The 22,088-nt window shown below is 43.9% G+C and overlaps 3 protein-coding genes across 3 annotated transcripts in view; 2 read left to right on the top strand and 1 right to left on the bottom strand.

Moving 5' to 3' along the window:
• USP30 (ubiquitin specific peptidase 30) overlaps positions 1 to 2,593 on the top strand; it is a 40,743-nt gene extending 38,150 nt beyond the window's left edge. Inside the window, exon 13 of the mRNA XM_073672494.1 lies at positions 751 to 2,593. Within this exon, the coding sequence (XP_073528595.1) occupies positions 751 to 1,009 (259 nt within the window). The 3' untranslated portion in view covers positions 1,010 to 2,593. The remainder of the gene's footprint in view (positions 1 to 750) is intronic.
• ALKBH2 (alkB homolog 2, alpha-ketoglutarate dependent dioxygenase) lies at positions 49 to 17,165 on the bottom strand. The gene is made up of 4 exons (XM_073672521.1): positions 17,030 to 17,165; positions 9,295 to 9,641; positions 4,804 to 5,002; positions 49 to 4,230 (listed from the first exon to the last, which is right to left on the bottom strand). The coding sequence occupies exons 2-4, from the start codon at positions 9,563 to 9,565 to the stop codon at positions 3,921 to 3,923; spliced, it is 780 nt and encodes a 259-aa protein (XP_073528622.1). The 5' UTR covers positions 9,566 to 9,641; positions 17,030 to 17,165; the 3' UTR covers positions 49 to 3,920.
• The window catches only part of UNG (uracil DNA glycosylase), a 35,512-nt gene continuing 29,925 nt past the window's right edge, over positions 16,502 to 22,088 (top strand). Inside the window, exons 1-2 of the mRNA XM_073672509.1 lie at positions 16,502 to 16,953; positions 17,431 to 17,643. Coding sequence (XP_073528610.1) covers positions 16,813 to 16,953; positions 17,431 to 17,643 — 354 coding nt within the window. The 5' untranslated portion in view covers positions 16,502 to 16,812. The remainder of the gene's footprint in view (positions 16,954 to 17,430; positions 17,644 to 22,088) is intronic.

The following is a 22,088-nucleotide window of genomic DNA, read 5'->3' on the forward strand; positions in this document are numbered from 1 at the left end:
ACAGAATCCACCATTCACAATATGTGATGTCACAGCTCACCTCCTCCCCAGAACCTCCGCCCAGATTAGAGCATCTCCAGAAAGCTCTCCTGTATAACTCGGTGTCAGTCTATTGCAGCTTATGTCCATGTGCAGCTACCTGTACAGAACAGGAAGTTTGGAGTCTAGTATTCGACTTAGTGGGCAGTGTGAAGAATTAAAAGATTTTATTTTTTTTTTATAATACATAAAAAAAAAAAGTATCAAAACCCAGTTTAAACAATGGCCTATTTTCTGATGACACATTAATTTTACATAAATAGCAGCAAGCTATAGCAATGTGAAAAAAAAAAATGAAATTCAAACACTGGTATAGGAGTATGTTAAATCCATCACCCCTTGCCACCATTATAAGTCCAATAACCTTGATGATTCAAAAGCTAAATCATCCTAGCTGAACATCGTGTGTACTGTTTGAGAGTACCACCGTTTGTAATGACATGATCGCGAACACCCCAAGATCACCTTGATAGCAGGGACCTCGGCATGTTGACTACCCCATGGGACAAGGCAACGGTACCTCCCTTGGATAACAGACATGATAATCTGTAAAAGCCGTCCTAAGAGTGTTTCAGATTTAAAACAGTTGTTTCTCTTGATTTTTTTTATCTATTTGACTACCCCTTTAATGGAGACTTTGACAATGATTGTCCATACATATATAAATGGCATAAGTGACTTTCATGCGTTTTTCTGTTCTATTCTCTGCAGTTCTTATCTCTTCCGTCTTATGGCAGTTATCGTTCATCATGGAGATATGCACTCAGGACATTTTGTTACTTATCGACGTTCACCTACAGCTGCTAAGACCCCTAAACATCTCAGTCAGCAGTGGTTGTGGGTTTCTGACGATGCTGTACGCAGAGCAAACATACAGGAGGTCCTCTCTTCCAATGCTTACCTGCTGTTTTATGAGCGTGTTCAGTCCAAGTCACAAATTCAAGGAAGTGACATTCGGGCAGAAGAATAAATGTGACAGATTGGGAAAAGACGTGCATTACAATATCGTATACTCTTGTCAACAGTGTGTTTAATCTTTGATCCTAAACCTACAAATTTAAAGTGTAATTCCTGTCTTTGGTTGGAGTGTGTCTGCTGCCCCACTTCCATACCATAGCATCGCTTACCCATAAGAATCCATTATTTGAAGAAAATTTTATATAATCTCTCATATGGTATATGTTTTTTTTACTAAGTGCCAATTTATAGAATAATGCAGTTCGCTGTAATATTTAACTTAGCCAAAGAAACAGAAACTTTTACTGCTTAACAGAGTCCATACCAGTTTCTGTCAAATGAAAGGTTAATTATGTCCATAAAGCACCAATGTATGTACATGCAGTCAAGTTTGCCCAATATTGTGCTGCTCTAATTTCTAATCATGGCAGGATGAGTTAATAATGTAGGTCCCTGTTTTCCTCGCATTTCTATTAGGAAAAAAAAAAAACCATTAACTTATACAGTATAATTTCTTAAACATCAAAATTACTTCTACCAGCCTGGCAGAGGTAGTGGTGTGAAGACTAGGCACATGTTAGTAGTGTCTGTAATGTATAAAATTGTAGCATTAGATATGATGAACTTATCGCAGCTGATACATGCTGCCCCATCTGGCTGCATGCTTTCAGCCATATAAGTTTAACGATGAAACCCTGTGGCGCATCGCAGAGAAACCGTTTAATAGCCACCAGTAAGGAGCTGCACGGACCGGTAGGAGAGTCCCTGGCGGCTTCTCTGCACCCACTGTCCTGGAGCGGACAGGTCTCTGCCTATACATGCATGCAGGGAGTGGGAGAGACCTGTCACTCCAGGGGAGAGGCTGGGGAGAAGCCGCCGGGTCCTGCCTGTCCTACTAGTTTCCTTTGCATCTTGGTCCCTTACAGCTATTTAACTACCGCATGTCCTTCTCTTAAACACAGTGTTTCAGAAATAAACATATATGGCAGAAATCTTGCAGCCACCGACTACTGATACGTGCTCCCTCTGGATCAGGTAGTATGTATCAGCTGTTGGGTTCCCTTTAAAGCAGAATTATTAATTATCTGTTATCTACAAGCTCATCACACTGGTTGATTTGTATGTGTTAACTTCCCCACCTCTGAGCTATCTGAAGTATCCAGTTTCTGTAACGAAAAGAACGCAGGTTTGCAGTATACATTTACATTACTGGGAAAGTAAGTGAAATCTCCACCTATTATGTAGTTTTTTTGTTAACAATAAAACTGTTTCCAGTTATTCAATATGTATTATAAGATTAATGTACTATTAAATGATCAACCAGAAGAGCATTAATTATTACCCTGTAAATTTAACAGTGATGAGAAATATGTCCCTGACGCTGCCAATCAATCTTGATTATTCAGGTAATATAGTCCACCTTGTGTTTTTATTCCCTGATAAGTGCCACAAAAGATAATTTTATTGATGTATTAATTGCATTTCTTGTATATAGGTGTATATAAGAGATATTTATTCTTATTTGGAGAAATTGTACTAAATGATGTTATTCACTTGACTAATTTTAATGTTAAATATTGGTAATAAAGATGTTTTGTTGAAGAAGGTTCCCTTATGATGAGAATCATCTTATGTTTTTTCCTATTGAATGTCATTGGTAATGGACTGTACAATACATTGAATTTTGAGAAGGATCCATCTTCAGTCTCCGGGAAAGAGCAGCCCTTGCCTTTTTTTTTTTTTTGCAATTGATGGAAGTATTCTGTTCTGGAACTCCCACAGATCAAAACTTCTGACGTGTCTATAACTGTCAAAAGTTTTCTAAAAGCACATCTACAATTAAAATTTGCAATTCCACTTTTTTTTTTTTTTTAACCACGTTCACTGAATGTTAAAACTGACCTGCCATTATTATTCTCCAGGTCATTACGAGTTTGTAGACACCAAAACATGTATATGTTCTTTTTTATTTAAGTGGTGAAAAAAAATCCAAAGTTTGCTTAAAAAAAAAGTGCCATTTTTCGGGATCTGGGGCCAAGTGAGGGCTTATTTTTTGCGTGTCGAGCTGACGTTTTTATTGATACTATTTTGGGGCAGATGTGATGTTTTGATCGCCCGTTATTGCATTTTATTTCAATGTTGCGACGACCAAAAAAACGTAATTCTGGCGTTTTGAATTTTTTTCTCATTACGCCGTTTACTGATCGGATTAATTATTTTTTTATATTGAAAGATCGGGCAATTCTGAACGCGGTAATACCAAATATGTGTATGCGGGCTTTTTTTTATTATTATTATTTTATTTTGAATGGGGTGAAAGGGGGGTGATTTAAACTTTTTTATATTTTTATTTTTGTTATATTTTTAGAAACCTTTATTTTCCACTTTCTGCATGATTCAATAGTCTCCATAGGAGACTAGAAGCTGCAGTTATCTGATCGCCTCTGTGTAGCAGAAATGCTCACTTGCTATGATACCGACCACTGGGTGGCACTCATAGCAAGCGAGACATGACAACCACAGGGGGTCTGCTGCAGACCTAGGGTTGTCATGCCCACCCATCGGTGACCTGCGGGGTCACAGATGGGCGGGGCTAATGCTGTGCTTCCGGCGTGGCGCTGTTAAATGTCAAGAGATTGACAGTGGCATTTAACTGGTTAACAGCTGCGGGTGGATCGTGATTCCACACGCGGCTGTTGCGGGCACATGTCAGCTGTAAGAATCAGCTGACATGTGCCCGGTTCAGTGCGGGCTCAGCGCCGGAGCCCGTGCTGAACCGGGGTGATGGCCTAGTGCATACTAATACGCCCTAGGCCAGTAAGGGGTTAATAACAATCAATTGCTGTGAGTGATGCAATCTCAACAACACCCATTTTTGCATTCAATCATTTATATTGAAATGCATTGCTATTACAGTTGATAGGTCAGATCTGTTTTTGTGGTTTAATTTTTCTAAATGTTAGATTAACTCTTGGAGAAAGCACTTTTCTTCTGACTGGGAGGCTGTGGTACCAATAGACATTGGTTGGGAAGTTCATCATAAGCAAGCTGCCATGCTCCAGCTCCAGCTTCACAGGTTCAATCTTCCGCACAGAATTTTTGCTTCTTGAGTCCCTGTGTTTGAAGATAAAATCTCTACCTGCACCAAATGACACAGAAGCAATGGGACTTTGAGGAAGCAACTCTTTTTCGTCATCTCTGTGGTCACCAATGTGATCATTACCATCTTTATATCTTAAAAAAAAAAAAATAGGATTACATTTCTTAAAAATATAACCCATTTAACAAAAATGTCAAAAATATATAATACTGTTATGGAACATTTAAATAGATTATCTCATCTGAGATTTCCAAATCTTTTTTTCGGGATAAAAAAGTACTGCCAGCGATAGTTGCAGAAATTTCTGCAACGATCTGCTGCATATGAATATACCCTAACAAGAGCATGTATATGTCATGGCTAGACCTTAGGTCTAATGATCCAAACTAATAGCATCATAGATCTCTGATGCGGACCGTTCTGGTCATTAGACTGATCTCTGGCAGTACTTTACATCAGTCTTATACTTGAATCCAGATCCACTTTATATGCAGATTTGAAAAGAGAGAACTTTAGTCACAAGTCTGACAAAAGAGGCATGCCTTGTATTAGAAGACATACAGCAAAAAGTCTCCAGAATATGCATGTTATTTTAAAAAGTACATACAGGTATGTTGTACTGTACCGAATCTACAACAAAAATCCCCCATGTCCAAACATATTTGGGCCTAAAGGCATCCAAATTATACATTTCAGCTCGACTTTACCTGTTAATAAGAACAAAGTTGAAAACGTGTCCCGTGGCCATTTGTACTCTCTCCCTTATGAGGTCCAGCACAGGAAGCCAAGGTTTAGGAGACAGTGTGATGCCAGAAAATGTATAGGTTAATCCTTCATCACCAAAAGTCACCTGCTTCCGTGGAACATTATGCCATTTTCCATATACTTGAACCTTACTCATTTCACCTGTAAATTTAAGGAAGAACATAGTATCTCAAGACAACTTTAGAGAGTTATATTGTTATTTTTTTCAGACAAGCCAAGATAAAGGTAAAAAAGTGTGAAAGACTATGTAGACAGTAGAACACACTTCACTTTGGACAGGCCTTCTCACATGGATTCTCTACTTTGCATTGCCGGATCTGCCAACCAGCCACTTACTGTTGCAGAATAGCTTGTTCAGGACTTAAGATAACGATATCACTAACCAATACATTTCCACACTGATTTGTCAAATTCACAAAATAACATTTAGAATGTGTGCCTTTTGCAATACTGGTGCATTTATGTAAGAAAATTATATTGTACAAACATACAAACATGTGCAAGTTCAGCACACAGAAGGCAATGAATCACATATGCAATCACTAACTAAGGTACACGAATATGATAGAATATACCGTAACTTCTTTTTCTAAAATAAAATTGTTGACTAATCCATCATGCTGTTGTAGTCTATCCTTTACAACCAGGGCTGTGGAGTTGGAGTCTGTGTAAAATGGACCGACTCCTAAAATATATAATAAATTGGTTACAGTAGTTCAATGCAGTTTGTGGGGAATATTTTTTCATAAGAATTTGGGAAAGTTATGAAATGTCCTATAAATGTCTGCTCTATTCCTGATCTAAGGGTCTAGACTTTTAGCTGAGATGAATCTGTGCTACAGTAAATTTATCACTTAAACATGAGCCGTGTATGAGGGAGTCGGGAGTCGGAGTTGGAGTCGGTGTCATGGAAATTGAGGAGTCGGAGGTTTGGCTTACCGACTCCACAGCCCTGTTTACAACCCTAATCTTGTTTTCAGGATTGTGATGTGGATACTAGATAACTACTCCTATGTGGATGATTGTTCTGCTATTAATCCATGGATTTAATCCTCCTATAGGTATTTGTATATGATGCACTTACATAATCCTTTTATACCACCACATTATTCTCCTTATCAGAGTTGCACCCTATATACTACTTGATTATTGCCACTAATACTAACATACCACTACCAGGGTATAAGTATTATGCTTTTTCTGGGACAAATTGTAATAATGCCACTATTTTGCAGTACATAATAGATTTTTTGATTTTTTTTTTATTAAGTCATTCTACGATTTTTTTTTTTTATCAAGCTTGGTCTGTACCATAAAAAATGAAACATAAAAAATGGTTAACTCTATAGGATATGTGTATATACATTTGTAACGGAGATTTAAGTTCAATATGCATATATGGAACTTTTATCCGTTACATAATGAAGCGGCAGGCTGGACGTCTGACAACTGCTCCATTCATTCTCTATGTGGCTGAATTTAAGCGCAGTGCTTTGCAGCCCCATACGGAATGGATGGAGCAGCGGCTAAACATGCACACTGTCGCTCCATTCTAATAGAGATAAAAGTTCCTCATTCTGCTGATCGGTTCATGCGATCTGACACCCACCGATCAACAAGTTACCACCTATCCTGTGGATATGCGATTACTTTTTTCACCAGATCAACCCTTTAAAGTTCATCTACAACAACACAATTTATTAGCAAATAGATCAAGTAAATAGCTTATTTGTAGGTGACCAGTTCCCTATAAATTCAATGATATGGATAAAAGCTGTTTTTCAACATGCCAGGCCACATGCTGTTGGAGTTATTCTGAGCAGCCTGTGTGGCCTAAACATGCTTCAATGGCCTACAGCCGGGATGGGGAATATTTTTTCTGCCAAGGGCCAATTGGATATTTATAACCTCCGTCGGGGACCATACAGATCGCACACTACCTCCGCCCACAAAGTACATCCTGACGCTGGCATTGGTGTCAGGACGTAATCTTTCACTGCATGCGCCTCAGCGTTCTGTAGTGAACACTGCGTGCGTGTGCTCATAGAGCAAGAATAAAAGGCTGCAGACGGCAAAATACAGCTGCCGGCCCAAGTACTGCGGTCTCCGGGAATATGCCCGGGGAAGGCGGCTAAAAGGTCATCAATGGGCGTTAAAGGCCCACAGACTTGAGGTTCCCCATCCCTGGCCTACAGCATCTCCACTGTCTCCCATCGAGCACATCATATAAGCCATTGATCTTGATGATTTTTGTGCCCAAGTGCATTCAGCATGGCAGAAGATTCCTCAGACAACCAGAAACAACCTCAGTGATGGCATGCCAAGGTATGTAAGTGATGGTATATCCACACATACCGCTCATACTTTATAATAAATCTAGATGTTTTTAATTTTTTGTTTCCATTTTTTCTTCTCTTGCATATCAAACATGTCTATCCATCTTGTGATTTCTGTTATTCCACAACTTTTCCTTCTTGATGTTGCAATTTAAATGATTAAGAATGTATATGAATGATAGTGCTCCTTGCTGGATATTTTAGAAAAGTTCTGATTTCTCATCATGTTGTGGATTTTTTCTGAGCTTTTATATCTGTTACTCTTTACATGATCCATAGTATATGTATTGTTAAACTATTTGACATGGGATTTGAGTGCCCCCATATCTGACTGACACTTTTCTCTTTTTAAGGTATCTTATCTATATACTGTATTTTTCGAACTACAAGGCACTGGACCATAAGACGCACCTAGGTTGGAGAGGAGGTAAAAAGAAAAAAAATGTAAGCAAAAAAATGTGCTCATGACGCACTGTTATAGGGGTAATGTCCCCTGATTCTGTACTAATATCCCTGGTATATATATCCCCCCCCCCCCATCCTGATATATACCAGGATAGGGATCATATATGTCCCTCCTCCTAGGTATACATTGCCTCCTATCCCCATCCTGGTATACACGGCCCCCCACAGGGGCTGGCTGGCAAATTTTGGCCTAGGGGGCAAGCATACAGCAGTGGCCCATGAGCAGTGGCAAAGCCTCACTGCGCAGGCGGGGGACCAGCATCGGACATGTAGAAAAGCGCATGTGCCCCACAGTATCAGCGCTTGCCGGAAGCAATATTGAAACACGTGGATGGCGCCCCTGACTGAGAGAATCACACCCCCATGACTAAATACAGCAGGTAGGACAAAGTATATATAATGTTATAAAATCATTATACTACCACCGATTTTAATGAAAAAAGCTTGTTAGTGATGCACATTGCATCACTATCAAAGCAATGGGGGCAGTGTACATAGCAACTAGGACGTGACAGGTTCCCTTTAAAGCCAGCGATGTCAAATTCAAATACACAGAGGGCAAAAGTTCAAAGCTTGGACAAAGTCGCGGACCAACCTTGATATTAAAGTGTCTACAATTGAGGAAGTTTTTCTTTATCAAATATAACGATTAATTTAAAAATTATAGTGGAATATTATAATATGTTATGAAAAAGCATATGGCCCAATGGCCTAATTTATATGTGTAATTTAACACAAAAATCCTTGAATGAAACAGATAACAATGTATGATGCAAACTAAAGTGCCCCCAAACCCAGTATGACACCCCCACAGTGAATTCCTCCACACTCACAGTATGATGACCCTACTGTACACCCTTCCCTCAATCCCCCCAACAAACTATGATGACCCCATCACAGTATGATTCTCCAACTGTAATCCCCACATAGTCCTCCATACAGAATAATGGGCCCCACACGCGGCTCCGTACTGCATACATGGCCCCGCACGCAGCTCCGTACTGCATACATGGCCTCGCATAGTGCTCCTCACAGTATAATGGCCCCGCATAGTGCTCCTCACAGTATAATGGCCCCATACTAAAAAAAAATAAATACCTCTGCCATTCCAACGCTGATCCCTACTTACCTGTGGGCCCACGAGCCATCCCTCTTTCACTAGAGCCGCAACCACTGGCCACTCTCCTCTGCGCGCGCCCTCCCAGCAGGCCGCGTGCTCTCCCAGCAGGCTGCGCGCCCTGTTGGGAGGACGCGTGCAGAGGAGAGTGGCTGGGGCAGTATTACTGTCAGGTGCCGCCCGGCTGAGGCGATGGCAGGCAGCCCAAAACCACTGCTGGAAGACCGGCCTGGGGGGCAATTGCCCCTCTGCCACCCGGCCCAGCCCACCCCACCTCTGGCCCCCCATAACGATACACACATAAAAAAATAAAATTCTACTCGCCTTCTCAGCGCTCCCTTGCAGCACTGCGTCCTGATCTGAAGCCAGCAGCTGATTTCAGCGTGTAAGCAACACATGATGTCACTGCTATGCGCCCTCACACGCGGAGGTCAGCTGCCGGAATATTCACTTCTACCCACGCCCAGGGACTTTGAAAGCCTCACCAATTGATGGATAAGCTGCAGAGTGATCACCTGTAAAATATACAATGTCCTTCTCCAGTTGCTGAAATAGCTCTTTAGCTTCTGTCTTGTTAAACAGAGAGGTATAATCACAGCTCAGGTTTTCTGCACGGATTCTCTTCCATGTATATGTTTGTTCCAGGAAAGAATCCATCTTTTCAATCCGACACTTCTTTCCAGGTTGGTCAACTGTATGACTGCTACTGTCTGAACATCCAGCGTCTTCATCTACAAGAGTCCTTTTGCTTTTAGTTTCGGCTTTTTTAATCACAAACTTATCCATTATTTTAACATATTACAGATAAAAAAGCCCAATTGTGATTACATAGTGTTGTCCAGTTAGTTTACCGAAATGCCACCTGCAAAAGAACATAAGAATATAATTGTCAAATGTAAACCTATACCAATGAGAACCGTAGGAAGTTATGTCGCTTATCCATGTTATGTAAATAAAAGCTTATAACCTGACATAAAACCAATGGATGAATTTAACAAATTACTCTTTTGAAAGCTGAAACCCTCCCAAATTTGGTTTCGGTTTAGAAAATAAATTGTCATCAATGCTGAAATATTGATCATTTAATGAACACAGAATGGTCAGATTTTGGCAAGACAAAAGTTTTGTCGCCTGGTCATATAATGCACCCAATCCTAGTTTACATCCTCACCAGTGCTCAGTAAATGATCGATTAATTAGTTGGTGTGTATAAAAAGAAACCCAGCACCCCAGACCTTCACTTGAACGGCCAAAAATCCACCCTGCGACCAAAGCCTTGATTATCAAGAGGCTGAAGACTAGATCCACTGCAGAGGTGGCTGGCACCTTTAATGTGATTCAGCGTCAAGTACAAAGAATTAAAAAAACATTTGAAGAGACTGGAGATGTGTTTGACAAGTCCAGGTCCGGCAGACCCCGCAAGACAACTGCTCAGGAGGAACGTTTGTTGGTTAGATAATCCAAAGCAAGCCCCTCTTTCACTGCAGCAGAGCTCCAACAGGCCTGGTCACCTCAAGTCCCTGTGTCAACTAGAACAGTTTGTAGGATTCTGTCTCAAAATGGCGTCCATGGTTGAATCAGTGCCCAGAAGCCAGCAATAAACATAACATGGATAAGCGCTGTGGTAGCCATGCTGGTTCAGTATGCCTTCAATTTTGAATACATCCCCAACAGTGTCACCAGCAAAGCACCCCCACACCATCACACCTTCTCCTCCATGCTTCACGGTGGGAACCAGGCATGTAGAGTCCATCCGTTCACCTTTTCTGCGTCCAGCACAATTTATGATAGATTGGAGGGGTGTGAGAGTGGTAGAAGGGAGGCCACAGAGCAGGAGCTTGTAGTAGTCGAGGAGGGGGATGATAAGGGCATGCACTGGTGTTTTTCTAGATTGATGGTTGAGGAATGTGCAGATCCCAGGAGATATTTTGGAGTTGGAGTCAGCAGGAAGTGAAAAGGGCTTGGATATGACGTTTGAAGAACCGATCAGAGTCAAGCTTGCGGGACTGGGGAGAGTGGGCAGCCATTCACTTTGATGAATGAGATGGTGGAAAGATGATGCATTCGGTTTTATCCATGTTAAGTTTTACAAATCTAGCACAGATGAAAGAGGACACACATTGTGGGATTCTGGTTAGTAAGGGGTGATATCAGGTCCAGAGAGGAATATCTGTGTGTCATCAGCATACAGGTGATACTGAAAGCCGTCAGACTATGAACTGTCCCAGGCAGAAGGTGTAGATGGAGAAGAGCAGGGGTCCTAGAACTGAACCTTGGGGGACACCGACACATAGGGAGCGAGATGAGGAGGTGGTGTGTGATGGGAGACACTGAATGTCGGTTAGGTATGAAAAGATCCAAGACAAGGGTCAAGTCTGTGATGTTGAGATATGAGTCTGTAGTAAGAGGGTATGGTCTACTGTGTCGAAGGCAGATAACAGGTCTAGGAAGAGGAGGAGGAGGAGGACGACGACAGTAGTGTTGCTTAGATTTGGCAGTTAGTAGGTCGTTGGTGACATTTGTCAGGGCAGTTTCAGTGGAATGGTGCAGTCGGAAGCCCGATTGTAAGTGGTCAAAGAGGGATCGGGAGGACAGTTCAAAATAATAACCTTTTTATTTATATAGTGCCAACATATTCCGCAGCACTTTACAATTCAGACAATTTACAGACATTATGGGTACTGTCCCCATTGGGGGTCACAATCTACATTCCCTATCAGTACGTCTTTGGAATGTGGGGGGAAACCAGAGTAGCAGGAGGAAACCCACGCAAACACGGGGAGAACATACAAAGTCCTTGCAGATGTTGTCCTTGGTGGGATTTGAACCCAGGACCCCAGCACTGCAAGACTGCAGTGCTATCCACTGAGCCACCGTGCCGCCCAAAATGGATGTGTTGATCCAGTAGTTTGGAGGCTTAGGGGAGGAGAAGTGAGATGGGGCGATAAATAGACATATGATGGGTCAAGGGAGGGCTTGTGGAGGATGGGTGTGATTGAGGTATGTTTGAATCATGAGGGGAAGACATCAGTTGTTAGTGACAGGTTGAAGAGGAGGGTTAGGCTTGGGATGAAGACTGTGGTACGGTTTGGAATGAGGTGGGATGGTATTGGGTCAAGTTCACAGATGGTGAGATGTGATTTGGAGAATAAAGATGATCTTCCGTGATGGCAGAGAAGCCGTTTATGGAGGAGGAGAGTTGAGTAGTTATGAGGAGGGGCTGTGGGGACTTTAAGCAAAAGCTTTGCCCTACGTTGTCAATCTTTTCTTGAAAAATCAGGCTAAGTCTTCAGCTGAGATGAGAGGAGAGGGAGGGGGAGCTGGTGGACAGAGGAAGGACTTGAAAGTACTGAATAGCTGTTTAGGGTTGTGAGACACGTATGATATGAGAGATGAGAAGTAGGTTTGTTTTGCTGCAGTGATCAATTGTGCAGCATTTTTAAAACTTCTGCTACTGGACTCTACGCCCTTTCTTTGGCAGTCGCACTGCGGTACACCTTGTAGATGAGGAGCAGGAAGAACATGTGCTCCAGTAGATGACAAGCGCTGCCTCAAGTGGCCTCTGCTCTTCTTCTTCCACCTTAACATCACACACAACAGTCCGAAGAGGTGGCACCCCAATTACCTTTGTTTTCACCCGCGTCACAACTCTCCAACCGCCCAACTGACTGTGGGGAACCACGGATGGGCGAGTCTGCAGAGCTGTTCACACATTTTATTCCGGGGCATCCGAGGTATGATCCAAAGCTTCACTGTGTCAAAAGGGGGAAAACGTGTAGCGATGCCCAGCATTTCTTACAGTTGATGCGGGCCCGGACGAAGTAGGGTCCCAGAAGAATCCAAACCCTCGTCACCAGACGTTAACGTCTGGGGGTGGGCATGGATGGGTTGGAGAACTAAACTAATATACAACAGAGGTTGAAAAACTAAACAGCTAGGGTTGGAGAATGAAACAAATACACAGCAGAACATTGAGAACTAAACTAATAGAAACCACCAGGGGATGGAGAACCAGACCACTAGACACCAAAGTGTCACTAGACAGCAAGTGGTGGAATCCACAAACCTTGCAGGACAAACCTCTGTATGTAACACTTCCTCCAGTGCTTCTGCCTCCTCTAGGGCCTCCACCTGCTCCCTCAATCTCTGCCTTAATGAGACCCACGTTCCAAACAGTGCAGAGAGAATCCCCCCCACCTCCGTACTGCGCAGCCATGGCTCACCGCAATCAGGCAGTGTTAAAATTAATATTCCTTGGAGATCGCAGTCATACAGCTGATGAGTTGTGAACAGCTCTCCAGGTCGAGTTTAAGCAATTGCTGTCTCCACTGAACCTGGAGCAAGGGAAGGCCGTGTGCGATAACTGTGAAAATCTGGTGGCGGCCCTACTCCGGGGCAACCTCAGACACGTGCCTTGCATGGCTCGCATCCTCTACCTGGTGGTACAGCAATTTCTCCGCCACTATCCCGGCCTGGATGCGCTGCTGCAGAAACCACGGTCTCTGTGTGCTCACTTAAAACTATAAAAATGAGCAGGATCTTTAGTATAAAAACCAGGAGTACTAGACAACGAGCAAACTCCTTCATGATGATAGAGGCCACCATCTCCTTAGCTTGCTGGTACTTTTCTGTGGGAATGAGCTTAGCTCCAACCAGCCAGGAATATCCAGTGAATGGCACGCCACAGTTTGGTATTAGCACCCAGTACCAGAAGCAAAGCCATCCACTATTTCCATACCTCATAAATTTTATTTGGTACACTCGCTGCCCAAACAGTTTCTCACAAAAGGAGCTGAAGACACTGAATGGCAGTAGGTGCAAGTTTCTCCAGCATGACCTGTTTGTTATTGTTAGATATCAGAGGGAGAACATAACTGAGCTTTGCCAAGGTGTCATATTGCATCTTAAGTCTTCTAGACCCAGCCCTTGCGGCCTTACATTCTATAGGATGGTGAGGAAGGAGACAGTAGGTTGTGGAGTTGCATTAGGTCCAGTAGTGTTGAGGTGGGAGCGAGGCAATGGCAGGCTGTAGGCTGTCTTGAACAGATGGGTTTTCAGGTTCCGTGTGAAGGACCCTAATATGGTGGCTTATCGGACGTGTTGAGGCACAGAATTCCAGGGGATGGGGGATATTTGGTAGAAGTCTTGGAGGCAATTGGGTGAGGAACAAATAAGTGTGAAGGCTAGAAGGAGGTCTTGGGAGGACCGGAGATTACGTAAGGAAATATATTGGGAGATAAGTTCAGAGATGTACAGAGAAAAAAAGGTTATGGATGGCTTTGTACGTCAGTGTTAGTACTTTGAACTGGGCAAGTGGGAGACAGTGAAGGCATATTATAGATTGCTGGAGCCAGTCCACAGTAAAAAAGCAACCATCGAGTGTCCGGGAACCTTCACACAGACTTTTCTTAGCTAGGCCTGCTTCTCGGCAGGGTTGGAGGGGCCCACCAGAGAACCAGAGACTCCTTCGGTGGGCCCTGGCTTCTCCTTAAGGAGAGTTCATAGCGCAAACCTTGCAGCTGCTATGGGGCTCTTGAGCGGGGAAGAAAGGTGGGCCCTCTGAATCAAGTCTTCTGGTGGGCCCAATGTTCTTCAGTCTGACAAATCTTCTCGGTGAAAGTTGTATTTCACCTCAGTCATATTCTTTAGCTCAGTAAAGGACTGGCATAGAGGAAAACCGTACCTACTCCGGCTGTCATTTCTCCCAGGAAAGTGCTCTAATGCAGCTTTTTCCATAAGCAATGACAGCTCATCCAACATCAGCTCACACTTCTCAGTGGTGCTTCGACACACAAAGATCTTTCTTCGCACCTTGATTTTCATGACTACAGAGTTAGGCAATGGCCTGATCTGCAATGTGTTTTGAGAAATAACTTGCATAAGCAAAGCCATGGTTTAGGCCACTCAAGGTCATCATTAAGCAAAACTCATACAGCTTTCCCACACACTGAAAAAGGAGTAAAGACTTCAAAAAGAGCCAAGACTTCCCTGTCCTCACCAAGAGGATGACTGTCTATGTTCTCCTCCTCCTCCTAATCACCCAATCTGCATTGAGATGAGGCTGAGCTGTGTAGTATCACCCTGTATAGTTCCTTACTCCGCCTGCAATGCCTCCTCTTTAACTGTGAGCAGCGAGCGTTTCAGTAGACAGAAGCGGGATGGTGACGCTAATTATGGGGTCATTGCCGCTCACCATCCTGGTGGAGTCCTCAAAGTTTTGGAGGACGGCACAGACATCCATGCCCGCTCATCAGCTCTTATGTGTGGAGGCTGACCTGAATTCCGACGGGCTTGTTGAAGCTGGTATTCAATAACTGCCCGCTGCTGCTTACAAATCCTTCCCAACATCTGCAACATTGAATTCCAGAAACATGGTGACATCGCACAACAGTCGGCGAGCTGGAAGCTGCAAACGCTGCTGAAGCACTGCCAGGGTGGCAGAAGCTGTAGCTGACTTTCTGAAATGGGCACACGTGTTGTACTTTCACAAGCAGCTATGGAAGATCTGGCTAGGTTTTGAGAAACCGCTGAACCACTAAGTTGAGCACATTTAGTGCTCTCTCATTACTAATGTGTACCCCTGTATGGAAAACAGTATCAGCACCAAAGAATTAAAAGACAAAATATAGACTGCTTTATATACCACGGTACTAAGAAAACCAATTTCGATATCTTGTGTACCCCTGTGACAACAATATCTGCACCAAACAACTAATTTCACTAGAGTAGAACTAGTATAATGGCGACCGACAACTCTTCCACTACAGCCAACCCAGCAGATAGAGACCCAACCGGGAGTGTTCACAGTTCAAAAAATTGGGGCCTGATACCACTATTTCCGTGGCCAACAGATTGGAGATGGTGGAGTTCAACCTCTTAGCTCTGTTATGTGTAGGAGGAAACAATCTTTTACGTGACCACAACTACGGGACAAAGGGCTGGCTGCTGTGCTGAGAGAGGGCGGAGTATGGTGAACTGGGCAAACTGCTGGACCGTGAGTGAGATGCAGGCGGAGATGTCACGTTGGATTGATAAAGTTGTGGTGTGCTCGTTTTCTGAGATCGGTCAAAAACAGCAGGCATGTCCACTTCCGTTACAACGAATTAGTACAGCGTGGAATTTGTTAAAAAATTATATTGAGCTGTGTGCAGCATAGTCAGTACATCGGCTACTACAGGCTCATAGCATTTACCAATCTGTATATACACTACAAACGAGGGGATGTAAATGCAGTCAGTTATGTGGTTTCTCCTGTGGTTTTTTTTTTTGTTCGTTCTGATAGCCCTTAACCCCTTCACGCCAACTGCAGTACATGTACTGCACAAGTCGGAAGTGGGTGTATGAGTGGGTTCACGGGGTGAGCTCCCCCCATACCTGGCAGGTAATGGCTGCAAGTTCCAGCCAGGCCCTGCCTCTACTAATCACGGGTGGCGCAAAGCACCTCCTGCAATTGTTAACCTGATAAAGGGAACCTATCCCCAGGTTTACCCCATATGCGATCCGGCCACCACCTTTCAGCCCTCATGTACAGCATACAGTACTGCAGTCGCTCTGCATATGAATGGATAAACCCTCAGCCATAGATGGCGCTAAGGAGAAGGATCAGGGAGTGGGGAGAAGCTGCAAGGTGCTCACTCGGCCGCACCACCAGGGCTGTCAGGCAAACTCTGCATGTGTGCGTGCCTGCAAGGATAATAAAGTTTATTAAATGAAAAAAAAAAGTGAACAGCAGATTCGGGGCAGTGCAGGCTGTGACTGGAAGCCGGCCATCCCGGGAGGTTCGTTTTCGCTCTATAATGACAGGGGACATTGCATGAGGTGTCCTGTCCTAAATGCCACCCATACACTGCCACATAGCTGAGTGCACCCTGCAGTGATGCCCGTCACACGTGGTCTCCGTATCAGGAGCTGTGCACACACTGCAGGCTGCAGAGAGAATTCCCAGCCTGCTCCCCTCACAGCCAGTAACCATGGGAACCGCCGGGTCCGCCTTCTAGAGGGCAGTTCGGCGCCAAAACCGCGCACTCTGCCGCATGATTGTGTGTGACAAGCTGAAGAGCTCCCGCAGGTTGACCATGATCGGCCAGAAGAGCATCCAGTCCTTCTTTACCCCCGTCTCCAAGAAGCGGTGTTCCTCAGAGGCGCTAACAGAAGCGGCCGGGTGCAGGGGAGAGGTGAGTAACCTAGCAGTAACTAGTAATACAGGAATGGCGGCCAGCCCCTACACCCTGCACATGCCGCTGTCATTACCTGTCATCCGGCGGGGCAGATGCGAACACTCCGCTGCTGAAGCAAAGGTTATGTGTCTTACAGAGTGTGACTGAATGAAGCCGTTGAGAAAAGTGCTGTCAGATCCTATTGGTTGGGTCACTGATTGGCAAGTGCAACAGCCAATTAGCGTGCAGACCCAGATCACAGGGCGGAGTTAGAACGGATTCTTTCTTTTTTGCCGGGAAAATCCAGCGTGTGCGGTACCGGAAGTGTAATAGCACGTGGGAGCCGGGGGCGGCGCCTGGTCTCGGAGAGTCAGCACTGGTTGTGACCCGCGGCTGTGCAGTACCATGAGCGTCCTGTGTAACATGAGGGCGTGCTGGTATGATGGTCGGAGGCTGCAGTGTGTGATCCGAGCCTTGTGTTACTCCACTCCCCAGATCACTCCAGTGAAAAAGCCCAGACAACCAGAAGATGACCCCCAGACCCCTGCAGTTGTATCCCCTCCTCTGAGCCCGGAGCAGCTGGACCGCATCCAGAGGAACAAAGCTGCAGCGCTCCAGAAGCTGGCAGCTCGCCATGTTCCGGAAGGGTTCGGGCACAGCTGGCGGCAGGAGCTGCTGGTGGAGTTCACCAAGCCTTACTTCACCAAGGTAACCATCATCACGTCCCACATATCCGGCGTCGCCAGGATCACCCCTGTAACTTGGGGCCGTCACCGGTTCCCCAAACTCCTAGAAATGGCTGGACTTCTGGGTGTTACAGAATGCCACGTGTCCTTGTGCCCCCTAACACTGTCCAATCAGTGCTGGGCTTTGCAGGAGATACGCCCCCTTCTGGTAACACCCAGTTGTCACATCATAAACATTCGGGGGAATAACAGAGGAACGGCACAATACGGACATCTAATATATGAGCCGGGAATGTTCTTTCATGGAGAAAAGGATTATTTTAGTACCGATGTATCTGGACAGTTGACAGATCCGCTAAGGTCTAGTATATTAAAGGGCTTGTTCCTGTCTTAAGTGGTAAAGCATGCAGTCACTGTGACAGCAGGATCCCGAATCATGCCACTGTGCAGAGCCACACTGTCAATAGTGCCCATGCGGGTGGGCGGTCACATACAAGTGCGTCTCACAAAATTAAAATATCAAAGAGTTAATTTATTTCATTTCTTCACTACAAAGTGAAACTAATATTATATAGAGTCATTACTAACAGTGATCTATTTCAAGTGTTTATTTCTGTTAATGTTGATGATTATGGCTTACAGCCAATGAAAACACAAGTCATTATCTCAGTAAATTAGAATACTTTATAACACCGGCTTGAAAAATGTTTTTAAAATCCGAAATGTTGGCCTACTGAAATGTATGTTCAGTAAATGCACTCAATACTTGGTCGTGGCTCCTTCTGCATCAATTACTGCATCAATGCGGTGTGGCATGGAGGCGATCAGCCTGTGGCACTGCTGAGGTGTTATGGAAGCCCAGGTTGCTTTGATAGCAGCCTTCAGCTCGTCTGCATTGTTGGGTCTGGCGTCTCATCTTCCTCTTGACAATACCAAAGGTAGTAAAAAAAAAAATGTGGACCTACAAGTTAACCTTTAATTATTAAGATTAAAATGGCAATCCTCAACTAGTGTATAAAAACATATTTATTAATTTAAAAATTTAAGAACACCCCTGTCCCCTATAAAGGAGCAATTGCTGACAATGGTCAGATCAGTAAGGGGGTAAAGTCATGGAAAAGTATCACATGACATATACCTAAGAGCGCACATAGGCCTACAGACAAAATAGGGTCAAAAATGCACCAAGCTCACTATTAAACGAGAAAGGGAGCAAATCAAAGAGGAAAGATCTCACCCAGTATATGGTTTTCAGAGATTCTTGTCCGAGTCCTCCTTGTGCCCCTTCAAAGGAATGGAGTCTTGGTTATCCACTGTCCCTATTAGTCCCTGAAAAATGGAACTGGCCCTGATTACCCCAGACTCCCGCCCTTACAAGGGCAGTCCACAGCTGGCCCTGACGTACTGGTACAGGCCTGACCCCCGTGTGCCTCCTGATGCGTTTCTTCAGTCATCTGAGTCATCAGGGGAATGGCACATGTGTCTCCACACCAGGAAAGGGCTAGTCACCCATCCTTTAGATACAAACGGGGGTAGAGGGGTAACAAATAGAAAAAATAGATAATTTAAATAGAGCATGCTCAGATGGGAACTTCCCCCACCAGATATGCTCATATGTCATGATTGGACACATTTGAATAATAGCCAAATGAACAAATCAGAGAGATGTCCTACCTGTGGAGATAATGCCCTTGCGTTAAGTAAAGGTGTGTGCACAGATACCCAACTCACATGTGTCTTGCTGGGCGGAGCCAAAACACCTGCGCCATCACTAAGCTGTGGAACGCAACAAGCGCTCCAAATTGGATGTCATTTCACCATTGTCAGTCCAGTGGAACGCAGAGTGCGCTCCATGCATGGTATCGAGCGTCATTTCCGGTGTGTCTAGATAGGGAAATGGCATTTCCGGTGCTCCTATCATTTCTACTGGTATCAGACCTGTGGAATGCAGAATGTGCTCCACTCAGAAAGGAGGTGACATTTCCGGTGTGTCCGAAGACGTCACTTCCGGTGCGCCTGTGGAATGCAACATGCGCTCCAAATGAGACGCAATGAAAAAAGTCACTCTTTGAGACGCAATATGCGCCCTGCTCTCCAAACCTTCCACCCTATAAAAATATTTACACACATCCCATAAAGAATAAGCATGGGCTCCACACAACACACTTATCCCAAAAATATGCAAAAAAGGGGATATCACATTGCCTATAAATTTTATACTCTCTTAATCAGGACACTTCTGCAACATGAATAAGATATACCCTTTCGCAATACACCAATAGGTCAAGATATAATGTAAGATTAACAAATAGTCATCTGATTTGGAATAAAATACTGCTAAATAGGAGGATTTCAACAAAAAAAAACAACAAAGTAATGAGGCTTAAGTCTATTAAATGAAACAGCTATAGGTCAGCTGTTCATTTAGACCCCATGGGGCTGTGGTCTTCACCCCCTCAAACTGGTTTGGTCACCTTCTCAATGCCAATAAATTTTATTGCAGTTTTATCACCACCATGAAGTCCAATAATATGTCTTGCAATGGGAGTATCCCTATTGTGCTCAATGTCACCAAGATGCTCCCCCACCCTGCGTCTCATTGGCAAAATAAGACGCGAATGTATTCAAGCCTGCACCGACAGGTGCCCTTGTAGATCACACTTTGTGTTCGGCAATTGATGAAGTCCATGATGGTGAATCCTTTATCAACATTTGTACCCGTGAACGTCTTAGTGTTAACCGTAGAGGAGCAGACTATACTGTTACCACACTTGAAAAAGCCTTTCATGTCTGATCTCAGCCACGTTTCACTCCGTGGTGCTACAAAGTGACTCCGCACCAGTCTATCGCGCAACGAGCTACATCTTTTATAGGTAACATGGGGATATCCCTCCCCAAATAAGGAGGTATATCCCTATCCATTTCCAAGATGGACCAATATTTCTAGAGAATCTTTTTTACTTCCATTGCTGAATGTGGTGATAAATCTCACCACATTTTCACTCTTTGATTCTTAGGGGTTAAAATATGTATTCTACTTTTGGATTTACTGATGTTAAATGTTTTGTGGAGAACCTATTACCCAAGTCATCCGCCTGTTGTTTAAAGACATTATCATTCGAGCAATCCCTGCGAATACGCAAATATTGTCCCCTTGTACAATAGGGATACTTCCATTGCAAATATTATTGGACTTCATGGTGGTGATAAAACTGCAATAAAATTTATTGACATTGAGAAGGTGACCAAATCAGTATGAGCAGGTGATTGGGACCGCATATTATTGCAAAAAGAAACAAAATGGATTTTTTTCTCTGAAGACCACAGTCCCACGGGGTCTAAATGAACAGCTGACCTATAGCTGTTTCATTTAATAGACCTAAGCCTCATTACTTTGTTTTTCTTTTTTTGTTGAAATCCTCCTATTTAACAGTATTTTATTCCAAATCAGATGACTATTTGTTAATCCTACTTTTGATATACATTATATCTTGTCCTATTTGTGTATTGCGAAAGGGTATATCTTATTCATGGTGCAGAAGGTTCCTGATTAAGAGAATATCATGAATTTATAGGCAATGTGATATCCCAAAAATATGCAAAAAAAAAAGGGGATAAGTGTGTTGTGTGGAGCCCATGCTTATTCTTTATGGGATGTGCGTAAATATTTTTATAGGGTGGAAGGTTTGGAGAGCACGGGGCTCATATTGCGTCTCATTTGGAGCGCATGTTGCATTCCACAGGCGCACCGGAAGTGACGTCTTCGGACACATCGGATATGTCGCCTCCTTTCTGAGTGGAGCACATTCTGCATTCCACAGGTCTGATACCAGTAGAAATGATAGGAGCATCGGAAATGCAATTTCCCTTCCTAGACACACCGGAAATGACGCTCGATACCATGCATGGAGCGCACTCTGCGTTCCACTGGACTGACAATGGTGAAATGATATCCAATTTGGAGCGCGTGTTGCGTTCCACAGCTTAGTGATGGCTCAGGTGTTTTGGCTCCGCCCAGCAAGACACATGTGAGTTGGGTATCTGTGCACACACCTTTACTTAACGCAAGGGCATTATCTCCACAGGTAGGACATCTCTCTGATTTGTTCATTTGACTATTATTCAAATGTGTCCAATCATGACATATGAGCATATCTGGTGGGGGAAGTTCCCATCTGAGCATGCTCTATTTAAATTATCTATTTTTTCTATTTGTTACCCCTCTACCCCCGTTTGTATCTAAAGGATGGGTGACTAGCCCTTTCCTGGTGTGGAGACACATGTGCCATTCCCCTGATGACTCAGATGACTGAAGAAACGCATCAGGAGGCACACGGGGGTCAGGCCTGTACCAGTACGTCAGGGCCAGCTGTGGACTGCCCTTGTAAGGGCGGGAGTCTGGGGTAATCAGGGCCAGTTCCATTTTTCAGGGACTAATAGGGACAGTGGATAACCAAGACTCCATTC

The sequence above is a fragment of the Phyllobates terribilis genome, unplaced genomic scaffold (assembly GCF_046119375.1).
Source record: "Phyllobates terribilis strain yellow unplaced genomic scaffold, ASM4611937v1 Scaffold_1__5_contigs__length_1240528914, whole genome shotgun sequence".
NCBI classification, from domain to species: domain Eukaryota; kingdom Metazoa; phylum Chordata; class Amphibia; order Anura; family Dendrobatidae; genus Phyllobates; species Phyllobates terribilis.

Excerpts from the sequence above, each read along its gene's own strand:
- ALKBH2 (XM_073672521.1), bottom strand. The coding sequence starts at position 9,565 with ATGGATAAGTTTGTGATTAAAAAAGCCGAAACTAAAAGCAAAAGGACT. Across the intron at positions 5,003-9,294 it reads GGACATTGTATATTTTACAG|GTGAAATGAGTAAGGTTCAA; the intron begins GTGATCACTCTG and ends TTAAATTTACAG. Across the intron at positions 4,231-4,803 it reads AACTTTGTTCTTATTAACAG|ATATAAAGATGGTAATGATC; the intron begins GTAAAGTCGAGC and ends TTTTTTTTTAAG.